General features: G+C 55.5%; 7 protein-coding genes across 7 annotated transcripts; 2 read left to right on the top strand and 5 right to left on the bottom strand.

The window, feature by feature from the left end:
• Positions 1 to 168: 168 nt before the first annotated feature.
• On the bottom strand, positions 169 to 2,185 carry UV8b_02466 (uncharacterized protein; the record flags this gene model as incomplete). Its single annotated transcript, XM_043139964.1, has 2 exons — positions 169 to 1,406; positions 1,582 to 2,185. The coding sequence occupies 2 exons, from the start codon at positions 2,183 to 2,185 to the stop codon at positions 169 to 171; spliced, it is 1,842 nt and encodes a 613-aa protein (XP_042995898.1).
• Positions 2,186 to 2,711: 526 nt separating this feature from the next.
• UV8b_02465 (uncharacterized protein) lies at positions 2,712 to 3,234 on the top strand (the record flags this gene model as incomplete). Its single annotated transcript, XM_043139963.1, has 3 exons — positions 2,712 to 2,799; positions 2,928 to 3,035; positions 3,179 to 3,234. 3 exons carry the CDS (start codon positions 2,712 to 2,714, stop codon positions 3,232 to 3,234), a joined length of 252 nt encoding a protein of 83 aa, XP_042995897.1.
• Positions 3,235 to 4,262: 1,028 nt separating this feature from the next.
• Positions 4,263 to 6,952, bottom strand: UV8b_02464 (uncharacterized protein; the record flags this gene model as incomplete). The annotated part of the gene is made up of 4 exons (XM_043139962.1): positions 4,263 to 6,372; positions 6,440 to 6,453; positions 6,593 to 6,736; positions 6,914 to 6,952. 4 exons carry the CDS (start codon positions 6,950 to 6,952, stop codon positions 4,263 to 4,265), a joined length of 2,307 nt encoding a protein of 768 aa, XP_042995896.1.
• A 2,156-nt stretch (positions 6,953 to 9,108) lies between these two features.
• On the bottom strand, positions 9,109 to 10,426 carry UV8b_02463 (uncharacterized protein; the record flags this gene model as incomplete). The annotated part of the gene is made up of 3 exons (XM_043139961.1): positions 9,109 to 9,192; positions 9,271 to 10,059; positions 10,166 to 10,426. 3 exons carry the CDS (start codon positions 10,424 to 10,426, stop codon positions 9,109 to 9,111), a joined length of 1,134 nt encoding a protein of 377 aa, XP_042995895.1.
• Positions 10,427 to 11,599: 1,173 nt separating this feature from the next.
• Positions 11,600 to 12,290, top strand: UV8b_02462 (uncharacterized protein; the record flags this gene model as incomplete). Its single annotated transcript, XM_043139960.1, has 2 exons — positions 11,600 to 11,689; positions 11,865 to 12,290. The coding sequence occupies 2 exons, from the start codon at positions 11,600 to 11,602 to the stop codon at positions 12,288 to 12,290; spliced, it is 516 nt and encodes a 171-aa protein (XP_042995894.1).
• A 1,217-nt stretch (positions 12,291 to 13,507) lies between these two features.
• Positions 13,508 to 14,384, bottom strand: UV8b_02461 (uncharacterized protein; the record flags this gene model as incomplete). Its single annotated transcript, XM_043139959.1, has 2 exons — positions 13,508 to 14,023; positions 14,331 to 14,384. The coding sequence occupies 2 exons, from the start codon at positions 14,382 to 14,384 to the stop codon at positions 13,508 to 13,510; spliced, it is 570 nt and encodes a 189-aa protein (XP_042995893.1).
• A 1,394-nt stretch (positions 14,385 to 15,778) lies between these two features.
• Positions 15,779 to 17,127, bottom strand: UV8b_02460 (uncharacterized protein; the record flags this gene model as incomplete). Its single annotated transcript, XM_043139958.1, has 3 exons — positions 15,779 to 16,403; positions 16,512 to 16,812; positions 16,923 to 17,127. 3 exons carry the CDS (start codon positions 17,125 to 17,127, stop codon positions 15,779 to 15,781), a joined length of 1,131 nt encoding a protein of 376 aa, XP_042995892.1.
• Between the last annotated feature and the right edge of the window lie 3,038 nt (positions 17,128 to 20,165).

Below are 20,165 nucleotides of genomic sequence, written 5' to 3'. Positions count from 1 at the left end.
TAGTCAGAGAAACAAAATTATCACGGGGGTTGCGGTGTGCCTTTGGGGGGAGGGGGCTGTTTTGCACGGCTGTGTTGCCGCGCTGCTTTGTACGACTTTGTTTTGTACGCCAGACAAGAAACATGACGGTCGGTGCTGTTGAACCACACTGCATACACTACTTGGAAATCACGCAAGACTTCTTTGCTTCATGACGTGGACGCGGGGAGACATCTTTGGCCCAACCCACCAGCCGCGAGAGTAGCGTCTGACGGCTTCCCTCAGCGAGGCGACGCGGGCGGCGAGGCCGAGAAGCCTGTGCTGCTGCTGCTGCTGCCCCTGCCCCGTGCTTGGATCTGGCTGCCCAGGCTTCAGCACCTGGATCCCGTCGTATCCGTGCACGACGCCGACGACCTCCCATTCTCCCAGGGCCAGGGCCACGTCTTCCAGCAAGGCGTAGTCAAACTGCTGCCAGAACGCCGGCCAGCCCAGCTTCTCGCTCCGCTCCGTCTTGTCAACCAAGAAGACGGGTTGGTGGTCGTGGGCGGCGGTGGGATTGGCCGCGAGATTGGCCGCGCCGCCGGCGTGGCCGCCCAGGGCCAGAGGAAGACCCCGCCGGTTCTGGTTGAACAGGGAGAGGCCGGTCATGCAGGTGAGCACGTCGGCGTGCACCTTGACGGGGTCCGCGGCGTCGTGGCGGCTGCCGACATGGGCCTGGAGCTGGCGCAGGGCATCTCCGCCCGGGTAGTTGAGGGAGGAGAGGAGGAGCATGCCGGAGCTGGCGGCCAAGGTGGCGACGACGGACAGGGCGAGGGCGAGGGCGGCAAGCGCGTACAGGGGGGATTTGGAGGCTCGGCAGGAGAGGTAGTTGGCGGACGAGGCGGCGGCGAGGGTGAGCGAGGGGACGACGTACAAGACGAAGCGGGTTTCCTTGTGCGGCTGGATCGAGTACAGGGCGACGTAGAGGAGGCTGGGCGCGAGGGCCGCCCTGGTTTGGCGCCCGAGCGAAGGGTGCAGCGAGGCGAGGGCGGCAAGCGGCAGGGCGAGAGGGTTGAGGAGCAGGCGCGGCAGAGCCGAGGTGAAGTAGTAGTGCCAGGGCGAGACGCCCCAGTTGGAGGACTGGCCCCGAACGGCGTTGTAGTAGAAGGACGAGAGCTCCGGCCAGACGGGCCGCTGCCAGAAGTACGAGTCGACGGAGACGGAGACGAGGAGCGAGGCGACAAAGGAGGCGAGGCCGACGGTGACGAGCGATGCCAGGGCAACCTGCTTGCTGAGCAGCAGATGGGCCGACGTTGCCAAGAGGAGGATGGCAATCTCGGAGCGGAACACGACGCCGGCAAAGGTGAGCAGGGCGAGGGCCCGCTTGATGCCGAGGGCGCTGACCCGCCCGTGCTTGTCGGGGAGCAGAAGGGCCGAAGCAAGGGTGGCTAGGAGTTTTGACGAGGGGGGAAAAAAAAAACCAAAAAAAGGGGGTGGGTGAAGTGTGAGCCAAGGAGCAACAACAACAACAACAACAGCAGCAGCAGCAGCAGCAAGCAGCAAGCAGCAACAAACAAGCCCCCCGCCCGTCTGTTGCTCCTGCAAGGGGGGGAAGAAACTCACTCAGCCCAAAGGCAAACATGTTGGGAAGCGTCCGCCCCAGATAGTAGACGAGGTGGAACTGGCTCGCGACGAGGACTAGCCACCACGTGGCCGTGCGGGTGCCAAAGGCGGCGGCGGCGGCTCTGCGGTAGGCAAGCAGGCAGAGGGCGTTGAGCAGGGCCAGGACGGCGCGCACGACGACCTGGGCGTGGTGGAAGCCGACGAGGGCGACGAGCGGGCGGCTCAGGGCGGCGAGGACGACGGCGCCGACAAAGGTGCGAGGCACGGCGCCGGGGAAGCTGAAGTGGTCGTAGGTTTGGCGCAGGCGGGCGCCGGGCGAGGAGACGGGGGTGCCGTAGACGAGCACGTCGTGGGTGGCTTGCAGGTTGAACGACTCCTCGACCTTTGTGTCTGGCGAGACGAGGATGTGGAGGAGGGGCAGCAGGGTCAAGACGACGGCGCCGAGGAGGGCGTGTGGCCACCGAGGCGGTCCAGCAGGGGCATCATGTCTCCTCTTGTCTTTTTGTTGCCGCTGTTGCTGCTGTTGCTGCTGTTGCTGCTGTTGCTGCTGTTGCTGCTGTTGCTGCTGTTGCTGCTGTTTCTCTGACGAGCCGGTCGGGGCCATGATGGCGGCACGGGATGCGATGGGGGGCCTTGGCTGAAGAAGAAAAAACACAGGCCTCGTCACATGGTAGAGCAAAGGGGAAGAAGCACACGTGGCCAGCGGCGCACGGCAGCCACTCGCAGACGCGGCAGTGCGAGATGCGAGATGCGAGATGCGAGATGCGAGAGGCGAGAGGCGAGATGCGGAGGATGGATGCAAGAAGCAAGGTGGGAAGCGGATCCAACGTAGACAGAACGCAAGACGCAACCCGGAGAGCATCTTTTGCCGGGGGCCGGGAAGTGGGTCCAAGCCAGGCTGCTTCCCTTCGGAGCGGCGCAACCATACCCCCGCCCGCCGCGACCGCCGACGACGACGACGACGACGACGACAACAACAACAACAACAACAACGACGACATCCAACCAGCGACGCCAACTGCCTGCCTGCCTGCCTGCCTGCCTGCCTGCCTGCCTGCCTGCCTGCCTGCCTGCCTGCCTGCCTGCCTGCCTGCCTGCCTGCCCCTTCCCGCCCAACCTCATCCTCGACGATGCTCTTCTTCGGCTCCTTTCTCTACATCACCGTCCTGCTCATCAATGCAGTCGCCATCCTCAGCGAGGATCGCTTCCTGGCCCGCAGTACGTTCCGCCTACCCACCGCCAGCTTTCGCTCAGCTCTCGCTCAGCTCCCGACTCGCGGCAAGGCTTGACCTTTCAAACCGCTAACCAATGCCTTCTTTCTGCCTGCCCTCCTCGGCCACGGCTAGTCAACCTGTCGCCGGCATCGTACGACCCGGCCTTTGGTTCCGGCGCAGACGCCAGCGTCAAGGCAAAGATCATCCATCTGATTGCCAGCATCCGAACCATTATGAGAAGTACGCGCGTGTTTCCTTTCTTTTTTTTTTTTTTTTTTTTTTTTTTTTTTTTTTTTTTTGTTTTTTTGGCCCCGGCCGTGCTCGTCGTCCTGGGCGGCTGCCGAAACGCTGGCAGGTGGGTGGGGCTGACTCGCGTCTCGCAGTGCCCTTGATATTCGTCAACTCCGTCATTATTCTCTACGAGCTGATACTCGGTTGAGCGTCCATCAAAGCCAATACATAACAACATGTTCACAAATTAAGGATGGAAAAAAAAAAAAAAAAAAAAAAAAAAAAAAGTAAAAAAAAAAGTAAAAAAGGAGCCGGAGGCAATCATCAATAGTCTCGGACGTCACCTCTGCGTGATATGGGTGGGAGACAGGGGGGGGGGAAGAGGCCGGTATCAAGGGCATCCCGCCATGACGGCGCGTGTTGACATCTCACGGTTGCGGTCCACAGCGGCAACAGAACTGATGCCTGCTTTTCTTATGCCTGCTTTCTACATTGACCCCGAAAGTGCCCGCCCGTACGCCACGACGCAGCCCTGTGCAAATCCAACCCGGGACCGTCAAGGCGTCGAGAATTCGAGAATTGAAAATCAAAAAGTTGCCATTGTTCCGCAAATCTCGCTTCTTCTTCTTGGCAGGTGCCCTGGCAGGCGGGCCGGCTGCGTCTCGTCCCTGTGGGCGTGCAAGAATCGACGTGGCTGCTCGTCAATCCTGCCATGGTCCATGATCCATGACCGGCCCAGCTATTTGTTCGACAGTCGACAGGCACGACACACCGTCGTCTTCACCTCCCCAACAAAGTTGTAGTATTCGTCCGTCTCCCCCGCCCGCCCACGACTCCGATGCTATGCATGTGTTGGCGCTACGCTCCTCCGTCCCAACCCATGTGACGCCATGATGCCGGCTCGGCTCCCGCTCAGTCAACGCCATTCCCTCAGCGCCTGTATGCCCTCAATCTTACATCCCTGCCGCTGAAACCGACGTGAAATCAAGAAAACACAAGCCTCTTTCTTCCCTTTTGATTCTTATTCCACGCTTGCGTGAAAACCGACCTGCTTTGCCCTCCCTCTCTTGACCAAGAGAAAAACGCCGTCATTAGTCATACAGCCTAGATTGCCCATCATGTTGATCCAAAATGGCCCTTTCTTTTCCTTATCCCCCCCCCCCCCGTCCTCTCTCTTCAGACGTTGCGTGCGTGCGCGTCTTGCACATCATGATTTTCAAGGTCGCTCACTGTCGCTCACTGTCGCTCACTTCTTGTTTCCCCCTTGAGCGCTTGCGATAATACGTTGCTGCTCTTCTTTCTCCCCAACCCTATGCTGAGTCGTCCCCTCGTCTTTTCAGGCCTCTCGGCTGTGTCTCCATTCTCACCACCATCCACCACGGCACTTTCGTTGTTCCCTTTGTCCTTGTGGAAGAAACTGAAGCTCTTTCGCGCCATCGACTTGCTATCCCTTTTGGATCGGTCAAGGAATCCCCATGAGCCCGACGCACCGTTGTCCTTTCTCCTCGTTTCTTCCTCGTGGCCTGCGCTCTTTTTGCTGCTGGCTTTGAGAGCCTTTTGACACTCTTCCTGCTCGCTTCTCTTGCCCTGCGTACCCTTTACTTGCTCATCTCTTCGTTTCTTCCCTTCCTCCTTGGCGGCCGCCTTGGCGTGCTTCTCCTTCTCCTTTTCTGCCAGCTTGGCGGCCTTTTCGACCGTCTCGCGCTCCCTCTTCTCCCTCTTCTTGTCGTCCCTCTTGAGCCCATCCTGCTTCGTCGCCAGTGTCTTCAACGGTGCGCCGCCGGGATTCGTTGCTGTCGGTGCCGCGGACATGGCTCCAGCATGTGCTGGTATATCTGGTATATCCATATGTGGCAGAGGCGGGGTCGGCATATCTGGAGCAGTTTGGGCGTGGGCGAGGCTCGACAAAGAATCGTGCTCTGGTATTGCCGGGGCCGGCTGTGTCGCCAGTCGCTGCAGAGGCGCAGTGTCTGCCTTGTCGCCGCCGTCGTCGTGGGCAACATTGGCAGCCTGCGTGGCCAGCTTGACCTCTTCCATGCCTTCCTTCTCTTGTTCCTCCCTGACCTTTTCGAAAGTCGTCCCTTGATAAAACAAGACGTATGCTGTAGCCATGCCTGGCTTGTCCCCGAAAAAGTTGCGCACAAAGTGCTTGTCCACGGGTTCGACCATTTCGTCGTCAAACAGGAGCCAGCCTCTGTCCTTGGTCTTGATGATGGAGACGTAGTGGCCGTGGTAGGCATTCCCGCCAATGTGTACCACGACAGCATACAGCTCATAGAGCCGGTCCGGGTCCTCAGCGTCGTCCGTAGTGTTGAACATGCGGAGGTGATATGGATACACCACACGGTGAAAGAGCTTTTGGAGCCGGCTATAATCCTCGGTGTATTTGAATCGCTTCAAGTGCAGTGTCAGGATTTTGGGCAGCTTCTTCACCTTCATGCGTTTTTCGGCCTCCTGCAAACCACCGCAGTGATCGCAGTGGAACTTGTTGCGCTCGCACAGCATTTCCTCGGCCGAAAACTTGCGCAGGCAGGAAGTGACAGACGTGTGTTCTTCCAGATCGATGGAAAGGTCTAGGAAGGTTTCGTCGCGTCGGGAAGCTGTTTCGCACGTAAGGCATCTCGTCTCCGACGTCAAAACGCCCTCGAAAATGTCGTGAACCCAGCCGATTCCCGGAGGTCGATGGCCTGCGGCACCGTTGGCAACGGCAGAGCCGACGACGTTTTCCGTAGGCTGCGTCAGCTCATCCCGTCCTCTGCTGTTCTCGAGCTCCTGAATCCTGCGAGCATTCTTCTCCACATTGGAGATGACATCATTCAAGACTAGGCCGTAGAACTCATGCGCATCTTGATGCATCGAGTTCCGAAACATCTCGTTGTCGCGCTTGAAGATTTCCAGAAAACGTTGCGGGCTCAGGACACCGGTTCGAGAAGTGCTGCCGAGGAGAGTGAGGAAAATGTCCTTCAGGCCGGTAAAGGTGCACTCCTCCATGCCATATGCGGCAGCATTCTCCTGCGCCAGCTCAAGTATCGGCCCCTTCAACATGGCTTGCTTCTTCTTATACTCGGGGGTATCAGGCTTGTCCTCGGGCTTGAGGGTCTGAGATGGCGGAAGCTGACCCGAATTGAGAGCCTGTCGCTGCCTGAGAGCCTGAGACGCGGCGCTGCCGTTCCTCTGTCTCTGTTGTGGTGTGGCAGGATTCGGGTTCATGGGTGGTCGAAGGGTCACGTTGACTCTGGGTCGTGTGCCATTGGGCGTGTCCAAGGGTGAGAGAGATGGATAGTTTATCACGCTCTCTCGGAACAGGTCCGAATAGAACAAAGCTTGCACGATGGAATTACAGTAGCTGCGGCGTGGGGAGTCAGTGGAATAGGCCAGGAGAGGGACCAACGACGGACGAGATGGCTTCGTACCAGGTGTTTCCGAACTAGAAAAAGTTTACGTTAGCAAGAAAGGGCCATTTGTTTTTTCTTTTTTTTCTTTTTTTTAGCATCATGAACTGCTGTTGTTGATGCCATTGTTTCACAGCGGCAGCCTGCTGCAGAAGTGGCATGGGCGACACTCACGTTTTCAAAACCAAAGAATATGTCGCTCCCATCTCCGCGCATGGGACCCGCGCTGTGGAGCATCTTTTCCAATGGGGTTGCTTCCAAGGCGAGGTCATCCTTTTTCTTGCCGTGGGCCTCCTTCAATGGTTGATTCGGCGACGCCTGGGAAGAAGGAAGATTTCGTCAGCAGGATGCTCTACAGAAGAGAGGGAAACTCGGCAATGGCAACCAGACAAACGACTGGGTGAACGCGACGAACCACGACCGCGGCAGGAAAGATGGCAAGGCGAGAAGGAGGGGGATAAGAAAGGGAAAACGTCGTCGGACACATCGACCTACCGAGCTGGCGCTCTTTATTCTCGTCAGGAAACCAGCCATGACGGCAGCCGATAGCGATTCGTCAACTTGTCGCAACTACGACAAACCATACAACAACGGCTGGGCAGAAGTGGGCAGCCGCAGCCGCGCAGCGCCCGCGATTCAGCGTCGACGGCGAATTGAGGCAGAATGTTGTTCGCATGAGCATGAGATGACCTGGAACCACGCAAAATCGAGCCGAGCAGGTGAGCGAATGAATGAGGCGTTTTCGAGCTGGGTGTGAGGAGCAGGCAATGGATTTGAAGTTGGGGCCAGCCGGCCGACTCTGGGCGAAGTTGGCGCACCTGGAGATGAGGCGCGGCGCAGGTCGGCCGGGTTCCGCCCAGAGCCCATGACTACAGTACCTAGAGTACCTACCTACCTAGGTACCTACCTACCTGGTAAGAGGTAGGTAGGTACCTTAGGTAGGTAGGAATGTACCCAAGGTTAAACTACCCACCACCACCTGGGGGTCCTGGAACTCCTGGATGGAGAAAGTGGAATGTGCCAAGGGGTTTTTGTGGGATGAGATGGGTGCCACTTGCCAGTGCTAAGTGCGCCGCCGCCGCCAATGGGGGTTTAGCCTTGAACCCAACTCGAACCCAACCTGCCCTGTCCTGTCCTGTCCTGTCCTGTCCTGTCATGTCCTGTCCTGCCAGCCCAGCCCAGCCCAGCCCAGCCCAGCCAGCCGCAGCAGGGGCAAGAAGAGGAGAGAGTCATCCGTAAGCACGGATGCTTGGCAGGCTTGTATTGTGACGTCAACGGTACGTATCGGTTCGGGCATGCATGGGGACGTGCTGGGTACCTCAGGTTAGGTAAGGCGACAGAGTAATAATAAGAGCTCAACTTGAGGAAGGTACGATGGATGCGGTAAACAAAGGGCCGGCGGCTCAACCAAAGCAACACGGTCAAGGATTGAATCAATACTTGCAGCAACACCGGCACTGGCCCTCAGGCCACGGGCACAGAGTTCCATGGTTCCAGCCATCCAGTCCAGTGGACATCAGTGCCATGATGCTCGAAAGCAGGCACGTATGTATCACCCGCAACGACCGGAGCAACCCAGCCGCAACGGAACCCCTCCAGGGACACGACGCATGAGGCCTCACCGGCCCCAAAGGGAGCTCGCCCCATGCATGAGCTGGCGGGGTGCTTGAACTCACTTTAGACCGAGACAAAAAGGATCGAGCTCCTTGACCCGGTTGGCTAATGAGCGAGGTGCTCTCGACCGTTCGACCGCTGTGGGCAGTCCAACGCCATGATTACCCGCACTCGTCGGCGGAGAACTTTGTTGCCAACGCATGTCCGTGACCCGGTGTCGCAGTCAATGCTTATCGACAATTATGCCGCCAGCCTTGTTCCCGCTAGGTTTTGGGCGGAAATCGCGACGACATCTGATCCTTTGATGAATCCCAACTTTACCAGCCTGCCAACGAAGCAATAGCGCCTTCCATCTCCGTCGGCTGGGCCACGCGCGCAGCAATGCAGAATCCAATTGCAACTCTGACAGCGAGGCTTCTTGATCACATTGAAGCCCTCTCTGTGGTGCCCCCCCCCCCCCCACCTTCCCCTTCCCCCCTTCCCGTTCAGTGTGCCGAGCAACTCGCCCTCATCATCTCAAGCGAATCCCGAGGTAGGCATGGCATGCACAAACAGAGATTCTGATAGGACCCGGTGCGTGCTTTTACGAGAGCAGATGACCCGACCCATCCACTCCCGCGCATAGCAGACACGAGGGGCGATTAGTTCCAACAAGAATGAATAAGTGTCTAAATATATGAATGAGTTAAAGAATCCCAAACATGTCCAATCACACAAAACCTATGCCTAGTGGCAGAATGCAAGGTGCGTGACCAACGCTTGTCAACGGATGGATGGCTTCAGGGGATGCTTGTGTTCCAGGCTGTCACCCGCGCGGCAAATGTGCCTTGGCTTTCGAGGTTCAGCCCTCTCAACTACCGAGAACCGGCTTAGAACCGGCTTAGAACCGGCTTCATCTTCATTACCAATCAAGAAGGCTGCTGAACAGCATCGAAGAATGGCATCGCCATGAACTGACTTACAACACAACAAATAAAAGACAACCATGTGTCGGCTCAATCTGAAATACATGCGGCAACACGTGGCAGCGGAAGCCCACTGCATCTGAAGCTTCTGGAAGGAAATCCGTTCGACACTTAAGAGGATGGAGCCTTCTTCTCACCCGCCGGGGGAGGACCACCGCCTGTTGTGGGAAGACCCATGAAAATCTTGAAGTAATCCTACATGACTGTTAGTCCAGCTTTGCACATGCCGCATTTTTGCGGGCATTGGTGTTTCGCCGATGCAACACGGCTTACGTATGTCATCCACTGAAGTCCAGTCAGAGTTCCAATCATGACAATTCGCACGGGCAGCCCATTCCAGAGCCCACCAAATCCAATCTCCTTGTAAATGCGGCCCAAGGCCGTGCCAAAGGCCTCGCCGGGCGCTCGGTTCGCATTGAGCTTGCTGACCATGACGTCTGCCGGGTGGGAGACGATGGCGCAAAGGATGCCGGCCAGGTAGCCACCAGTGAAGGACACCCCGGTCTGAGCGGCCTTGCTGTAATCGTCCTTTTGCCCAGGGAGCCGGTCGTAGATCATTTCCACAATGGTCTCGAAAGAGGCAAACTTCATCATGGTGTAGGGAATCTGGCGGCCCCACAGAGGATACAATCCCTTATACAGGCCCCCCCAGCCTTCCTTGCCAGTGACGGCGCTGATGCCGTGAAAGGTCCCTGTGTAGGGGTTGGGCATGGTGCCCTGCATGCGCACCTTGACAGCCTCAAAGGGGCACAGGGCAATGTCGGCGAGGAACTCGGCCGAGGCGGATGCAGCCAGATATATGCCAGTCTTGTGCTTGTGAGCTGCGTCCGGTCCCGCTAGGTCGCTGTAGGTTTTCTTGAAGTACTCGTACCATCCGTACTTGAAAGCCCCCTGCGCGCTGTAGCCGAAAAGCGTTGGACTCCAGCCAGTCACGATGCCACGGAAGCCCTCGGCACGAAAGATCTTTTTCCAGGCTTGCAAGTTGGACGTGTAAAGCTTGGAATCAACCTGGCGCCGCGTCTTGACGAGATCGAGGGGAGTGACGGCGGTGTGAGTAAGACCCTGGCGAAACAAGCGAGCAGCGTGAGTGAATAGTTCAGCGGAATGCATGAGCGAAATGCCGCCATGCTGCCAAGCGTCGCGTCACCATACGAGCAAACCTACGTACACAAGCAAGGAGACCTCCAAAGGTACATGCGGCATAGTATTTGCCAGAGTACGGCTCAATCGGTCCCGTCTTGGCCTGAGCGGTAGGGCTAGCCTTTGCTAACCCTCTTGTTGGCGCTCTGTCCCTTGCGTTGTCCGCCATGGAAAAGGCACCGTACAACTCCGGGCGAGCTTGGTATGGGGTCGGTTTGGACGGTGCGGCGTCCACTGACGAGCTGAAGAAGCTCCTCAGAGTCTCGGCCTGCGGAACAAGTGGCGCCATGACGGAACTGAAGCGAGGGAATAAAGTCGAGGGGATTGCCAAGAGCTCGCAGAGGACGACTGGACCTCAAGCAGGAACAGGTCCAGCTGAAGAAGGCGGAGGGCGGACTCACTGGGCAGAGGTAAGCGGCAATCCAAGTCCTCGGCAGCGCTTGGGAGCATAAAACTAGAGCGAGATTAGCAAGCTCCATCCAAGTCGGTCGGCACTGGCACGGAGGAAGCAAAGAAGCATCAGAACGATGAGGCCTAGGAACGAACCAATGTCTCAACTGTTGGGCTCTGGAGTTGGATGATGGATCGCAGGGTGTGAAGGGGAGAGGAAGATTTTCAATTCCGTGACGCGAATTCAATCCGCTGTCTGACGGGCCACAAGCCGTTAACTCCGGGGTTGACGGTGCACCAGTCTTAGGGTTACCTTGGGTCTGGTACTGTACCTACCAGACCTCGCATCTCCCTAGCCTACCTCGAGTATCTCATCTCGACTGTCACCAGCTTGGAGTTGACCGCTGCTGCCACGGTGACATCACCGCTATTCACCATCCCGTTTGCTTGCGGCCACGTTGCCTGGTGCTCCCAAAGCTACGGCTCCCGCTTCTACAGCACTCCAGATTGGCTCGTGCCTCGACCGAGGTGCACTTGATGGCCTTTTACCCAAGTTTCCCTGTCCGAGGGCATTTGCTTGGAACTGCTATGTAGGTCTACCTGGTAGTGGGGCTTGGTACTCCGTAGTGAGGCTGAGGAAGTATGTAGGTCAATACCTAGATAAGCTAAACCCCGTGCTCTACCCGAAAAAGCCCCGCATCTCCCAGCCCACACACAGGCCAGGCCAAATTATTAGGCGCCCGCCCCGCTCAATTCTCCAGCAATTGCTCCGTACCAGGTACCTAGGTACCTACCTACCTACCCAACGTAACTCTGTACTCCGTACTCCGTACTCCGTCCGTTGACGCTAATAATCGAGAGAAACCTTCTCTCTGCTTCGGAGCAGATCAGAACCTCAACCTTGGTTCCTCGCCGACTTTTTTTTCTCGCATCGTGCTCCAGTCAACGAAAGCGTCTGTTCGCAAGCAAACGCTGACCCCCACTGCTTTGCGCGCCGTAGACCTCACCCAACGAAACAAGTCCGGCTCGGCCGCAGTGTTTGGTCGGCGTCGCTCGCAAAGCAAAAGCCGTCATGGCTTCCCGGGCTGCTGCCCCAGCGCCGGCCGTCAACGGCGCCAACAAACCCTTCTTCCAGTCGCACTGGTCCTCGAGGTATCGCGGGGTATGTGTTGAATTGGCCCCTCGACAAGCCCCCGACGCGACTCTCCCGTGCAGCGTTGCAGCCGTTTTCTATCGGCTGAGACGCCTCGCGATCTACAAACATACCTGCTAACCAGGCGATACTTTTGATTTTCTTTTTCTTTTTCTTTTTTTTCCTTTTTTTCCTTTTTCAAAAGGCTACCGTTGAAGATCTCGATCCGCCCGCTGCTCTCTCTTTGAACCCCTCGGACGCGGTCTCGCTTGCTCTCCTCTCGGCATTTGAGCGTGATTACACCCACCTGACCATTGTTGACTCGGAAACTCGCGCCCTCCTAGGGTACATCTCCATCCCCCATTTGCAGGCGCAGCTGGACAGCGGCAAAATCAAGCCGGACGAGCCCCTCTCTGCCGCCATGACTCGTTTCCAGAGGAAGGGACGACGGTACCGCATCATCACCATGGAGACGCCTCTCGAGCAGCTGGAGGAGTTCTTCCGCGGCGGCGAAACCGACGGCCCGTGGAGACAGGAGTTTGCTGTCATCACCGACGAGAACAGAAGATTTGTACTCGGTGTGGCTACCGCCCAAGATTTGGAAGAATTTGTCAAGAGGCGCCCTGCCTGAACGTGTACCGGTATAGCGCAAGCCGAGAAAGTGAGAACAAAAAGAAAAAAGGAAAAAAAAAAAGGAAAAAGGAAAAAGAAATACAAGGACGCTCAGTTGAACAGGATATGAGGGCTCGGGAGAGTCGAGATATGAAAAGAAGAAGAGGATCTTGTACATGTCAACCACATTTCAATCCTCGAGCCGGAGCGGACGAGTTTCGACGACGACGACGACGACGACGATGACGCCAAAGACACCAAAGACGCCAAAGCGACGACTGCAACAAGTTCAAATCCGCCACGCCGTTGTGGGATGCGTCACGACAGATATGGTTTTTTCCCCCCCGTCTTTCAATCGAGCAGGCAGGCAGTTGTGGAAGTTGTCCATCAGAGAGTCCAACGCGCAAACGATGGTTAGCCAAAGCAAAGTTTCAGGGCTAGTGGTATGAATGAACCAAGATTTATTCTGTTTGCTCGTGTAGATTCCCTTGCCGCCACGTAGTTTCGGCCCGGCGTTTGCTTGGCGGGCATGTCTTGAGAGTTTTGGCGCTGCTTCAATGCCGTCCACCTCTGTCCCTGTTGCTCCATGCGGCAGCACCTCTCGCCCGGCTGGCTTGGTCGAATATTTTCTTAGAAAAATAAAAATATATATATATATATAAATAAAAAAAAAAAAAAAAAGCCAGGCGCAAGCAAGGGACAAGTGATGCGAGTCTGCAAGCCCTATATCGGCCATCTTCGCAACCAACAAGAGGTAGGCATGTACCTACCGCGCCGCAAGGAGTCGGGACATGTCAGAGGACGTCGCCAACCCCCCCCCCCCCCCCCCCAGCGCATTACTGTTTCGGCTCCTCCCAAACGTCTGAGCATTCTGCGCATTTTCACTGAACAAGGGCAAGTTTCAAATGATGAGTGAAAATCTTCCAAGATTTCTTGCATCGCGGAATGAAGCATGGGCCGCAGATGACGCCATGTTCAAGCACCAAGGATCAGATGGCAGTGCCCAGAATTGGCAAGGGGAAATTTCCAACCGGGCGCGCAAGTGGCAGCCCCCATGGCGTCACTCATAAAGCATCATCTGATATAATACAAGACAAGACTGAGCAAGCCCCGATGCCCCGACTATCCTCGCGAATCTACCCAAGTCCGCAATGCACCATGGCCATGACCGTGACGTGGCACGGTTGGGACCTCGGTGACTTGTGCTGGAAGCTTTTCAACCTCCATCGACCACGGCTATACCTCATCGGGGTTGTAATCATATACTAGACGGAATTCGGCGCGCTCGTCACCTTTTGCGACGACAATGTTGCGACAATGGCGGCGCTCACCGCCAACGTGCTGGAACCCCCAGACCTGCGTCGCAGTCCAGCCGTAGTCTTGACTCTCGACATGGCTCAAGATGAACTTGCCGTCTCCCTCAATCTCCCAGCCATTCTTCAGATACGAGTCCTCCACCTCGTCTAGGGAAACCCAGACGCTCCTGCCCTTGACCGTTCCAAAAAGCCAATCGGTGTGGTCACGGTACATGTTGTCCAGGCAGCGATTTTCGTGTGTGCTCGTGAGGCCTGAGGCAGATTGCTCGATGTCAACGTGGGTAAAGGTCTCGGTGGACTCATTCGGAGGCTTTGAGGGCGCTTCAAATTGGGTGACTTTGATGGAAATGGTTGCATAGGCAAGGCCTGTGCGAATGAGGTAACCAATACCCTGGATGACCAGGGCAGGATCAATAGACTCGGATAGCTCGCTGTTCTGAATTGATGAGTGACATGTCCAGTTAGCAGATGTGACGTGGGATCCAAGGCTACGGTCAGAATGAGCGAGAAGTCGCTCGGTATATCGCAGGAGCGGAGACGACCACGTCTTTTCCTTTTGCCAAGGATGGCATGGAGGACGGAGGAAGAGAACCACATGTTGCACTGCAGGTTTCAAGGTTTCAAGGTGTCTGATGCGATGTGACATCAGGTTGCGGCAGCCCCAACGCTGGAGTCGATCCCACCAGTATGAAAAGGGCTTGCGCATGTAGGTAGATGGGGCGTTGCATTATGGGGAGGCTTACCACGGTCCAGCGGCCATTGAGGTCCTTTAACGATTTCTCGGCCGGAGCAGCCATCTCCAAAGCCAGGTCGCGAAGAAAGGAAAGAAAGGAAGGAAGGAAAGAAGGAAAGAAGGAAAGAAGGAAAGAAGGAAAGAAGGAAAGAAGGAAAGAAGGAAAGAAGGAAAGAAGGAAAGAAGGAAAGAAGGAAAGAAAGAAAGAAAAGAATGAAAGAAATACGGGCAAGTAATCGAGCCAAGCTTTCCTGGGCAGCAGACCAGCGAGGAAACACCAGACCCTCTTTCGTCGTCCACTTTGGCGGCCAGACCCCCTCTCTGTTCCGGAAGGTGGGGAATTTAGAGGGGTCAATCAATAGCCAGCCAGAGCGAAACAACAGAAGTAAATTGAGGGGATGAGAAGGAAACACGGCACAGAAACAAAGGCCAACCAGAGTGAACCACAGAGTTGTGGGTCGTGAGAAGGAAGCAGCCGAGGCCAAAAGCAAAAAAGCAAAAAGAAAATTTAAAAAAAATAAATAAATAATAAATAAATAAATAAATAAAAAAGTGAGGTACATACAATAATTATCCACCTGCCCTAGATGAAAACATGTACAAATGTATAGCTGGCGGGCCGCGCTGGCGGGCCGCAGAAGTCAATTTGCTGGTTGCCACTTGCCAGGCACCAACCAACACACGCCACAGGCATTCACATCACACATGACTTGCTTAGGTCAGGCATTGGCACGCTCGCTCACCCCAGCCACTCCGCTTCAGTCACACCCTGTGTCCTGGAATGTTCTATTTATGTATCCAGCCAGTCGTATCACAGCATACAACATTTGCCCATATCCCGATAGTGAAACACCAGCAAAAGCACCAGAATGTCGCAAACCTTCCATCCACAGCACGTGCATCACCGCGCGCCACGGATTTTTAGTTCAACAGCCCACCCTGCACGCTGTACTCCGTACCAGACATCATCTCAACTCAACCTCTTCGCAAAAGGAGCCAAATTCGGCATCAGTGCCCGCCCCATTGGCGTTTGTGCACTCCAACGGAAACAGTCAACCACGATTAACTCGTCCCCTTTTTCGACATGAAATTTTCTCTCTCTTCCCCTTAAATCACACCAGGTAGCTTGAACTTCCTGTTGCACCATCTTCTTTCCTCCGTCGCGAAGCCCTTGGGACGTCCTAAATTACACAGCCGCAACTCTTTCTCATCGGGCCGATGCGCATCTTGAGGCGATGCTGCCGGTTCGCACCGTCACCTCACGAGCCGTAGTTCAAAAGCTCCTCATCGCTCGTTTCCGTGCATCTTGATCATGCCCTTCGCGGATGCTCTGCTCCGCGTATTGCTGCATGGCCAACTCTTCAATACAGCTGCAACCCACCGAAAAGAGTGATGCGAAAAAAAAAAAAAAAAAAAAAAAAAGGGTGGCTTCACGGAACTGCTACAACTTGCCATGTGTCAGGGCCACCAGTTCATTTTCCTGTAGCTTTCGATGACTTCTTCTATTAGCTCCTTCGTCATGATCGGCTTCTCATACTTGAAATTCAGCAGCTTCTCCAGGCGACTGCCATCCATGCTGAGGTCCGTGTCTTTGAGAAGCTCCCTCTCCACGAATGGAGTAAGAGGTCCGGGCCGCGTGATGCCAGCATTGACAAGAAGCTCGGCCCACGGGCCTAGTATCTCGTCATTGACGTCGTCTACCGCGCTGTCTAGGTTCAACAGGGCAAAGGTGCTGATCAACTGTCCGTGGAAGGACGTCTGGATCTTGAATATGTCTCCAATTATGTCAGCCATCTTGCCTTGGTTCGTCTCACCCTTATCGACCACATTGAAAATGGGCACCTGGCCCATCTCCGAAGGGTCCCAACCAGCTTGACCCGCATTGTACCATGTTGCAATCTCCCATAGCGCCCGAGAAGCATCGCCAATGTGCACTGTGTCGGTACGAAGGTCTTTGGACCATAACCACCTCATCTCTTCTTCAAGATGCTGATAAACCCGAGCCATGCACAAGGCCGTGGCGACCAACTGGGAAGCAAATGGGCCGTATACATTCGGTAGGCGAACAATGACCAAGGGTAACCTGTCATTTGCCAATCAATCAAAAAACCAGGCATGCACCAAATTCGTCAGCAAGGTCGGAAGTGCGTACTGAGAGAGATTGGTTTTCGTCAAGGTCAATCTTACGTACCCAGCAATCTTGGCAAGTTCCTCTTCGGCTTGGAGCTTGAATATTGCGATTTTGCTCCATGGTTTTAACTTGTCAGTCTCCTTGCTGGGTGATGAATCCGATTTGTACACCATGCCGGTACTCAGTTCGACGAATGCCTTGACCTTTCGCTTGGCGGCCTCTTTGCCAACAGCCAAGGAGAGGTTGAGGGACCTTAGTTTGTAGACTTCATCCTCTTGCGAGTACCTTGTTTCCCCCCCACAGTTGAAAACATAGTCCCACTGTTTGCCGTTGGATCGGTCAAATATTCTTGCTAAGCTTTCTGTAACAGGGAGAGAAACGCTCGGTCAGAGAGACATCCTATGGGTAGCATAGGTAGCAGCAGCAAGTATGTTTGGGAGACTGTCCAGAGAGGCATGCGATTCAACTTACCCTCTCTACTCGCATCGGCCTGCATAAATTTGTCTGGAGAGCAGGCTGCAGAGAACTCTGGAGCGAGCCAGGCAAGTTGAGGAAGTACCTTGTCCACTAGGCGCACCTCGGAAGCCAACTCATTCTGGTGAATATGGAGAGCCAAGAATCGGCCAATATAGCCCAAGCCTCCAATGATCAATACTGACGGCTTGTCGTCGGCCATTTTGAGCAATAACTTCCAGCGCGATCCTTGTTTATATGTATGTATGTGTGTATATATTTGTGTCTGTGTGTGTATATGTATATTTTTCGTCTTTCCCCCTCCCTCCTGTTCTTTTCCTTGAAAGCCGAGAAGGGGTGGATTTTCTAAACAAGTTAAGCGAAGCGAAATCGAGCGCGCTCGCAGCAGGTGGCAGAGAACAAACTAGTAGTCGGCTTGCGGCTCGGAGTGGTTGATACTCGAAAACGGGCCCGTCAACAAGATGCTGAAAGATTTCCCGGTCTCTTTGCCGTCACGCTACTAGGATCCCTAAAAGACGAGAGGGAGAGAATAAAAAAAAAAAAAAAAGGCGGGAAAATAGACTTGGGTGGCGAATTGACTCTGTGCGGATCGCGTAGTAGGTTGTTTGGATGCCGGGTTAGCCACTATCGAGCGGTGGTGCGGGCTCGAGCTTTTGGAGTCAAGTTTGGCTTGGCGAGCGCAAAGGCCGTGACGGCAGATGGAGAGGAAACCTTGTCCGAGATGCTGAGGTGCTGAGAGCTGGCTCGCTCCTAGAGTCTAGACAAGACAAATGTCAACAACGTATGTAAGGTAGGCAAGGTAGTATGGGGTAGATGCTGGCAAGGATAGCTCAGAAAATGAGAGAATAATAGCAAGACCAAGAACCAGGGGGCGATGGGTGACAGCGTTATTCCTGACAGGACGAGACGCGACTGGCAAGCAGTCAAGGCCCAGGGGTGATGAGACGGAGGGGTTCAAGGCGGTCTTTATGCAAGGCCGAAAAAATAGGCCAAGACCCAGCGCCAGCAGTTAACTTAACGGCGGGTGGTAGGCTGGTGCTACTTACCTACCTTAGTACCACGAGCTACCTCCTAAGGTACCGTGTTACAGTATAGGAGGGAGATGCTTGGGAACAAACAGGCAGGCAGGCCCGGCCCGGCTGGCAAAGTGAGGTTTGGTCTGGTCCCCACCTCCAAGACAACCCGTGCTCTCCCCCCCCCCAAAAAAAAAAAAATAAAAAGTTGCCCTTTGTCGACACATCTGGTAGTTTGCGAAACCTCAGCTCAATTGTTGCGTCAATTGCCGCCGTGGTAGCCCGGCCAAACTTGGTGGATTCGCTCGGTGGACTCGCTAGAAGGGTTGTAGCGGCTGCATCGGTTGTATCAGGACCAGATGTCCACGGATGTACTGTACTGTACTGTACTTTGCCAATGCCCCCGCCGTGTTCGGAGGGTTGCCATGAGAAGAGAGGCCTGCGAACAGCTGGTGACAGCTGACTTGCTGTTTGCCGCAAGAAGCCCGGGGCAGGAGCGACTTCCGTGACTGTCATAAAAGCTCCGAGGCCTCACGATTGGATCATTGCATGTGTGGTCTTGGAACTTGGCTCGTACGTCCATGTTTCTCTTGTTCCGTCGGTGCTACCGTCTCAGAATGCGCAGCAACTAAGGTAGGTACGGAGTACATTACTGCGTGGTGTGTACATGTACTCTGCCTGTACGGACTGGGTTTCAACACCACCAGGCGACGGCGACAAGCACCCAGGCGTTGCTGCCACCATGGATTTGGATACAACGCCAACCAGGAGAACCGCTCGGCAGGGGCTTATGGTTGTGTTAATCCCACTCGGGGCTGTGCGTAGCAGCTGGTGCTGGTCGGACTCGCCAGTCGCAACCACGCTGCGACGCCCAAGGTCCCATCGCAATCTACGCCAGGCCCCTGGCCATGCACGGCAGACCAACCCCGCAGCCACCGCCAGCAAGCACAGTGCGCGGTGCGCGGTGCGCGGTGCACGCCAACCACTCCCGAGTTCGAATCGATGGATTTTCTCCGGCGCCGCACACTCGCAATCCAAGATTGTGCTTACTAAGCCGGCGCCTTGATTCTCATGCATTTCCATACAGAGTGCGTCCAAAGGAAGGGGCTGGGCTTGTTGACAAGCGGGCGAAATGCACACGAAACAGGGGCCAGGGAATCAAGTTGGAACCAGACGGTACCTAGGTAGGTAACAACAAGCCAAATGCCTGCTTTGATTTTCCGCTTCGATTCCCGCGGACGCCTTGCTTTTCCTCCGTGGCTTCTGCTCAGTCAGCTTTGTGCTCTTGTCAGGGACTAACGCGGACAAACAAGCCGAGCAAGCACCAGGACTCATCCTGGGAGACGGCCTGGGCAGAACATCAGGGTGATTACGGATAGTCCTGGCTCCTTGGCTCCTGACTCCTGCATGATTCTCACGGGTCCGTTGGCTTCGGCCCACTCCCTCGCCTCCCTTTCCCACGGCCCGTCAATCTCGAGCGCACGTATTGAAGTAAAGCGGTCAACTAGCAGGGCGGGCACAGACGCCAGGAGGAGGGGGCCCGATGTTTTATTAACCCTTGCGCCCGAAACGACCCGAGCCGTACGCCGTCGACGTGGCCAGAGCACTCGGATCTTGTCTGTCTTGTCTGTCTGTGTCTGGCTGGTTGCAACCAGACTTGCTTGACTCAAGGTGAAGAAGCTCCGACTTGTCCCTTGTCTGCTCCTTGCAACGGAAAAGGTCTCGGCATCTGAAACTGCAAGCTGCAGGCAATGCCGTGATGCGATGTCATGATGCAAGGTACGCTGGAGTATTCGGGGAATTCATGCCGCTGGTGTTTCCTGGGATATTCTGGCCTTTTTTGCTCCGCGTACCCCCGGTTCTACTCCGTACTCCGTGCTGGTCCTAGCCATAAGAACAGTTCTGGTACCAATGCCACCCCCTAGGATCCAGTTGACAGTAACGTCAGGTCGGTCGGGTCGGGTAAGGTCAGGTCAGGTCAGGTCACAGGTCAAGTCTGATCAGGTCAGGTCTGATCAGGCCAAGTTTACACCGACCCTCAGCTCAGGTTGCTGATGTCAGGTGCTCTCCATTTGACCCACCCGAGAAAACCTCGGGTGGGTCTGCGGGCCGGGTCTGCGGGTTCAGTTCAGTGGCCCGGATCCGTTGTTCCCCTTTTTAGCTCTTTTATTCTCGGTTGATCAATCAAAAGCGCCAACAAACAAGAAGAAAAATCTAAACAGACACG

This window comes from Ustilaginoidea virens, chromosome 2 (genome assembly GCF_000687475.1).
Source record: "Ustilaginoidea virens chromosome 2, complete sequence".
Taxonomy (NCBI): domain Eukaryota; kingdom Fungi; phylum Ascomycota; class Sordariomycetes; order Hypocreales; family Clavicipitaceae; genus Ustilaginoidea; species Ustilaginoidea virens.
The sequence above is the reverse complement of the archived record's forward strand: the minus strand, read 5'-3'. Positions and strand labels throughout refer to the sequence as shown.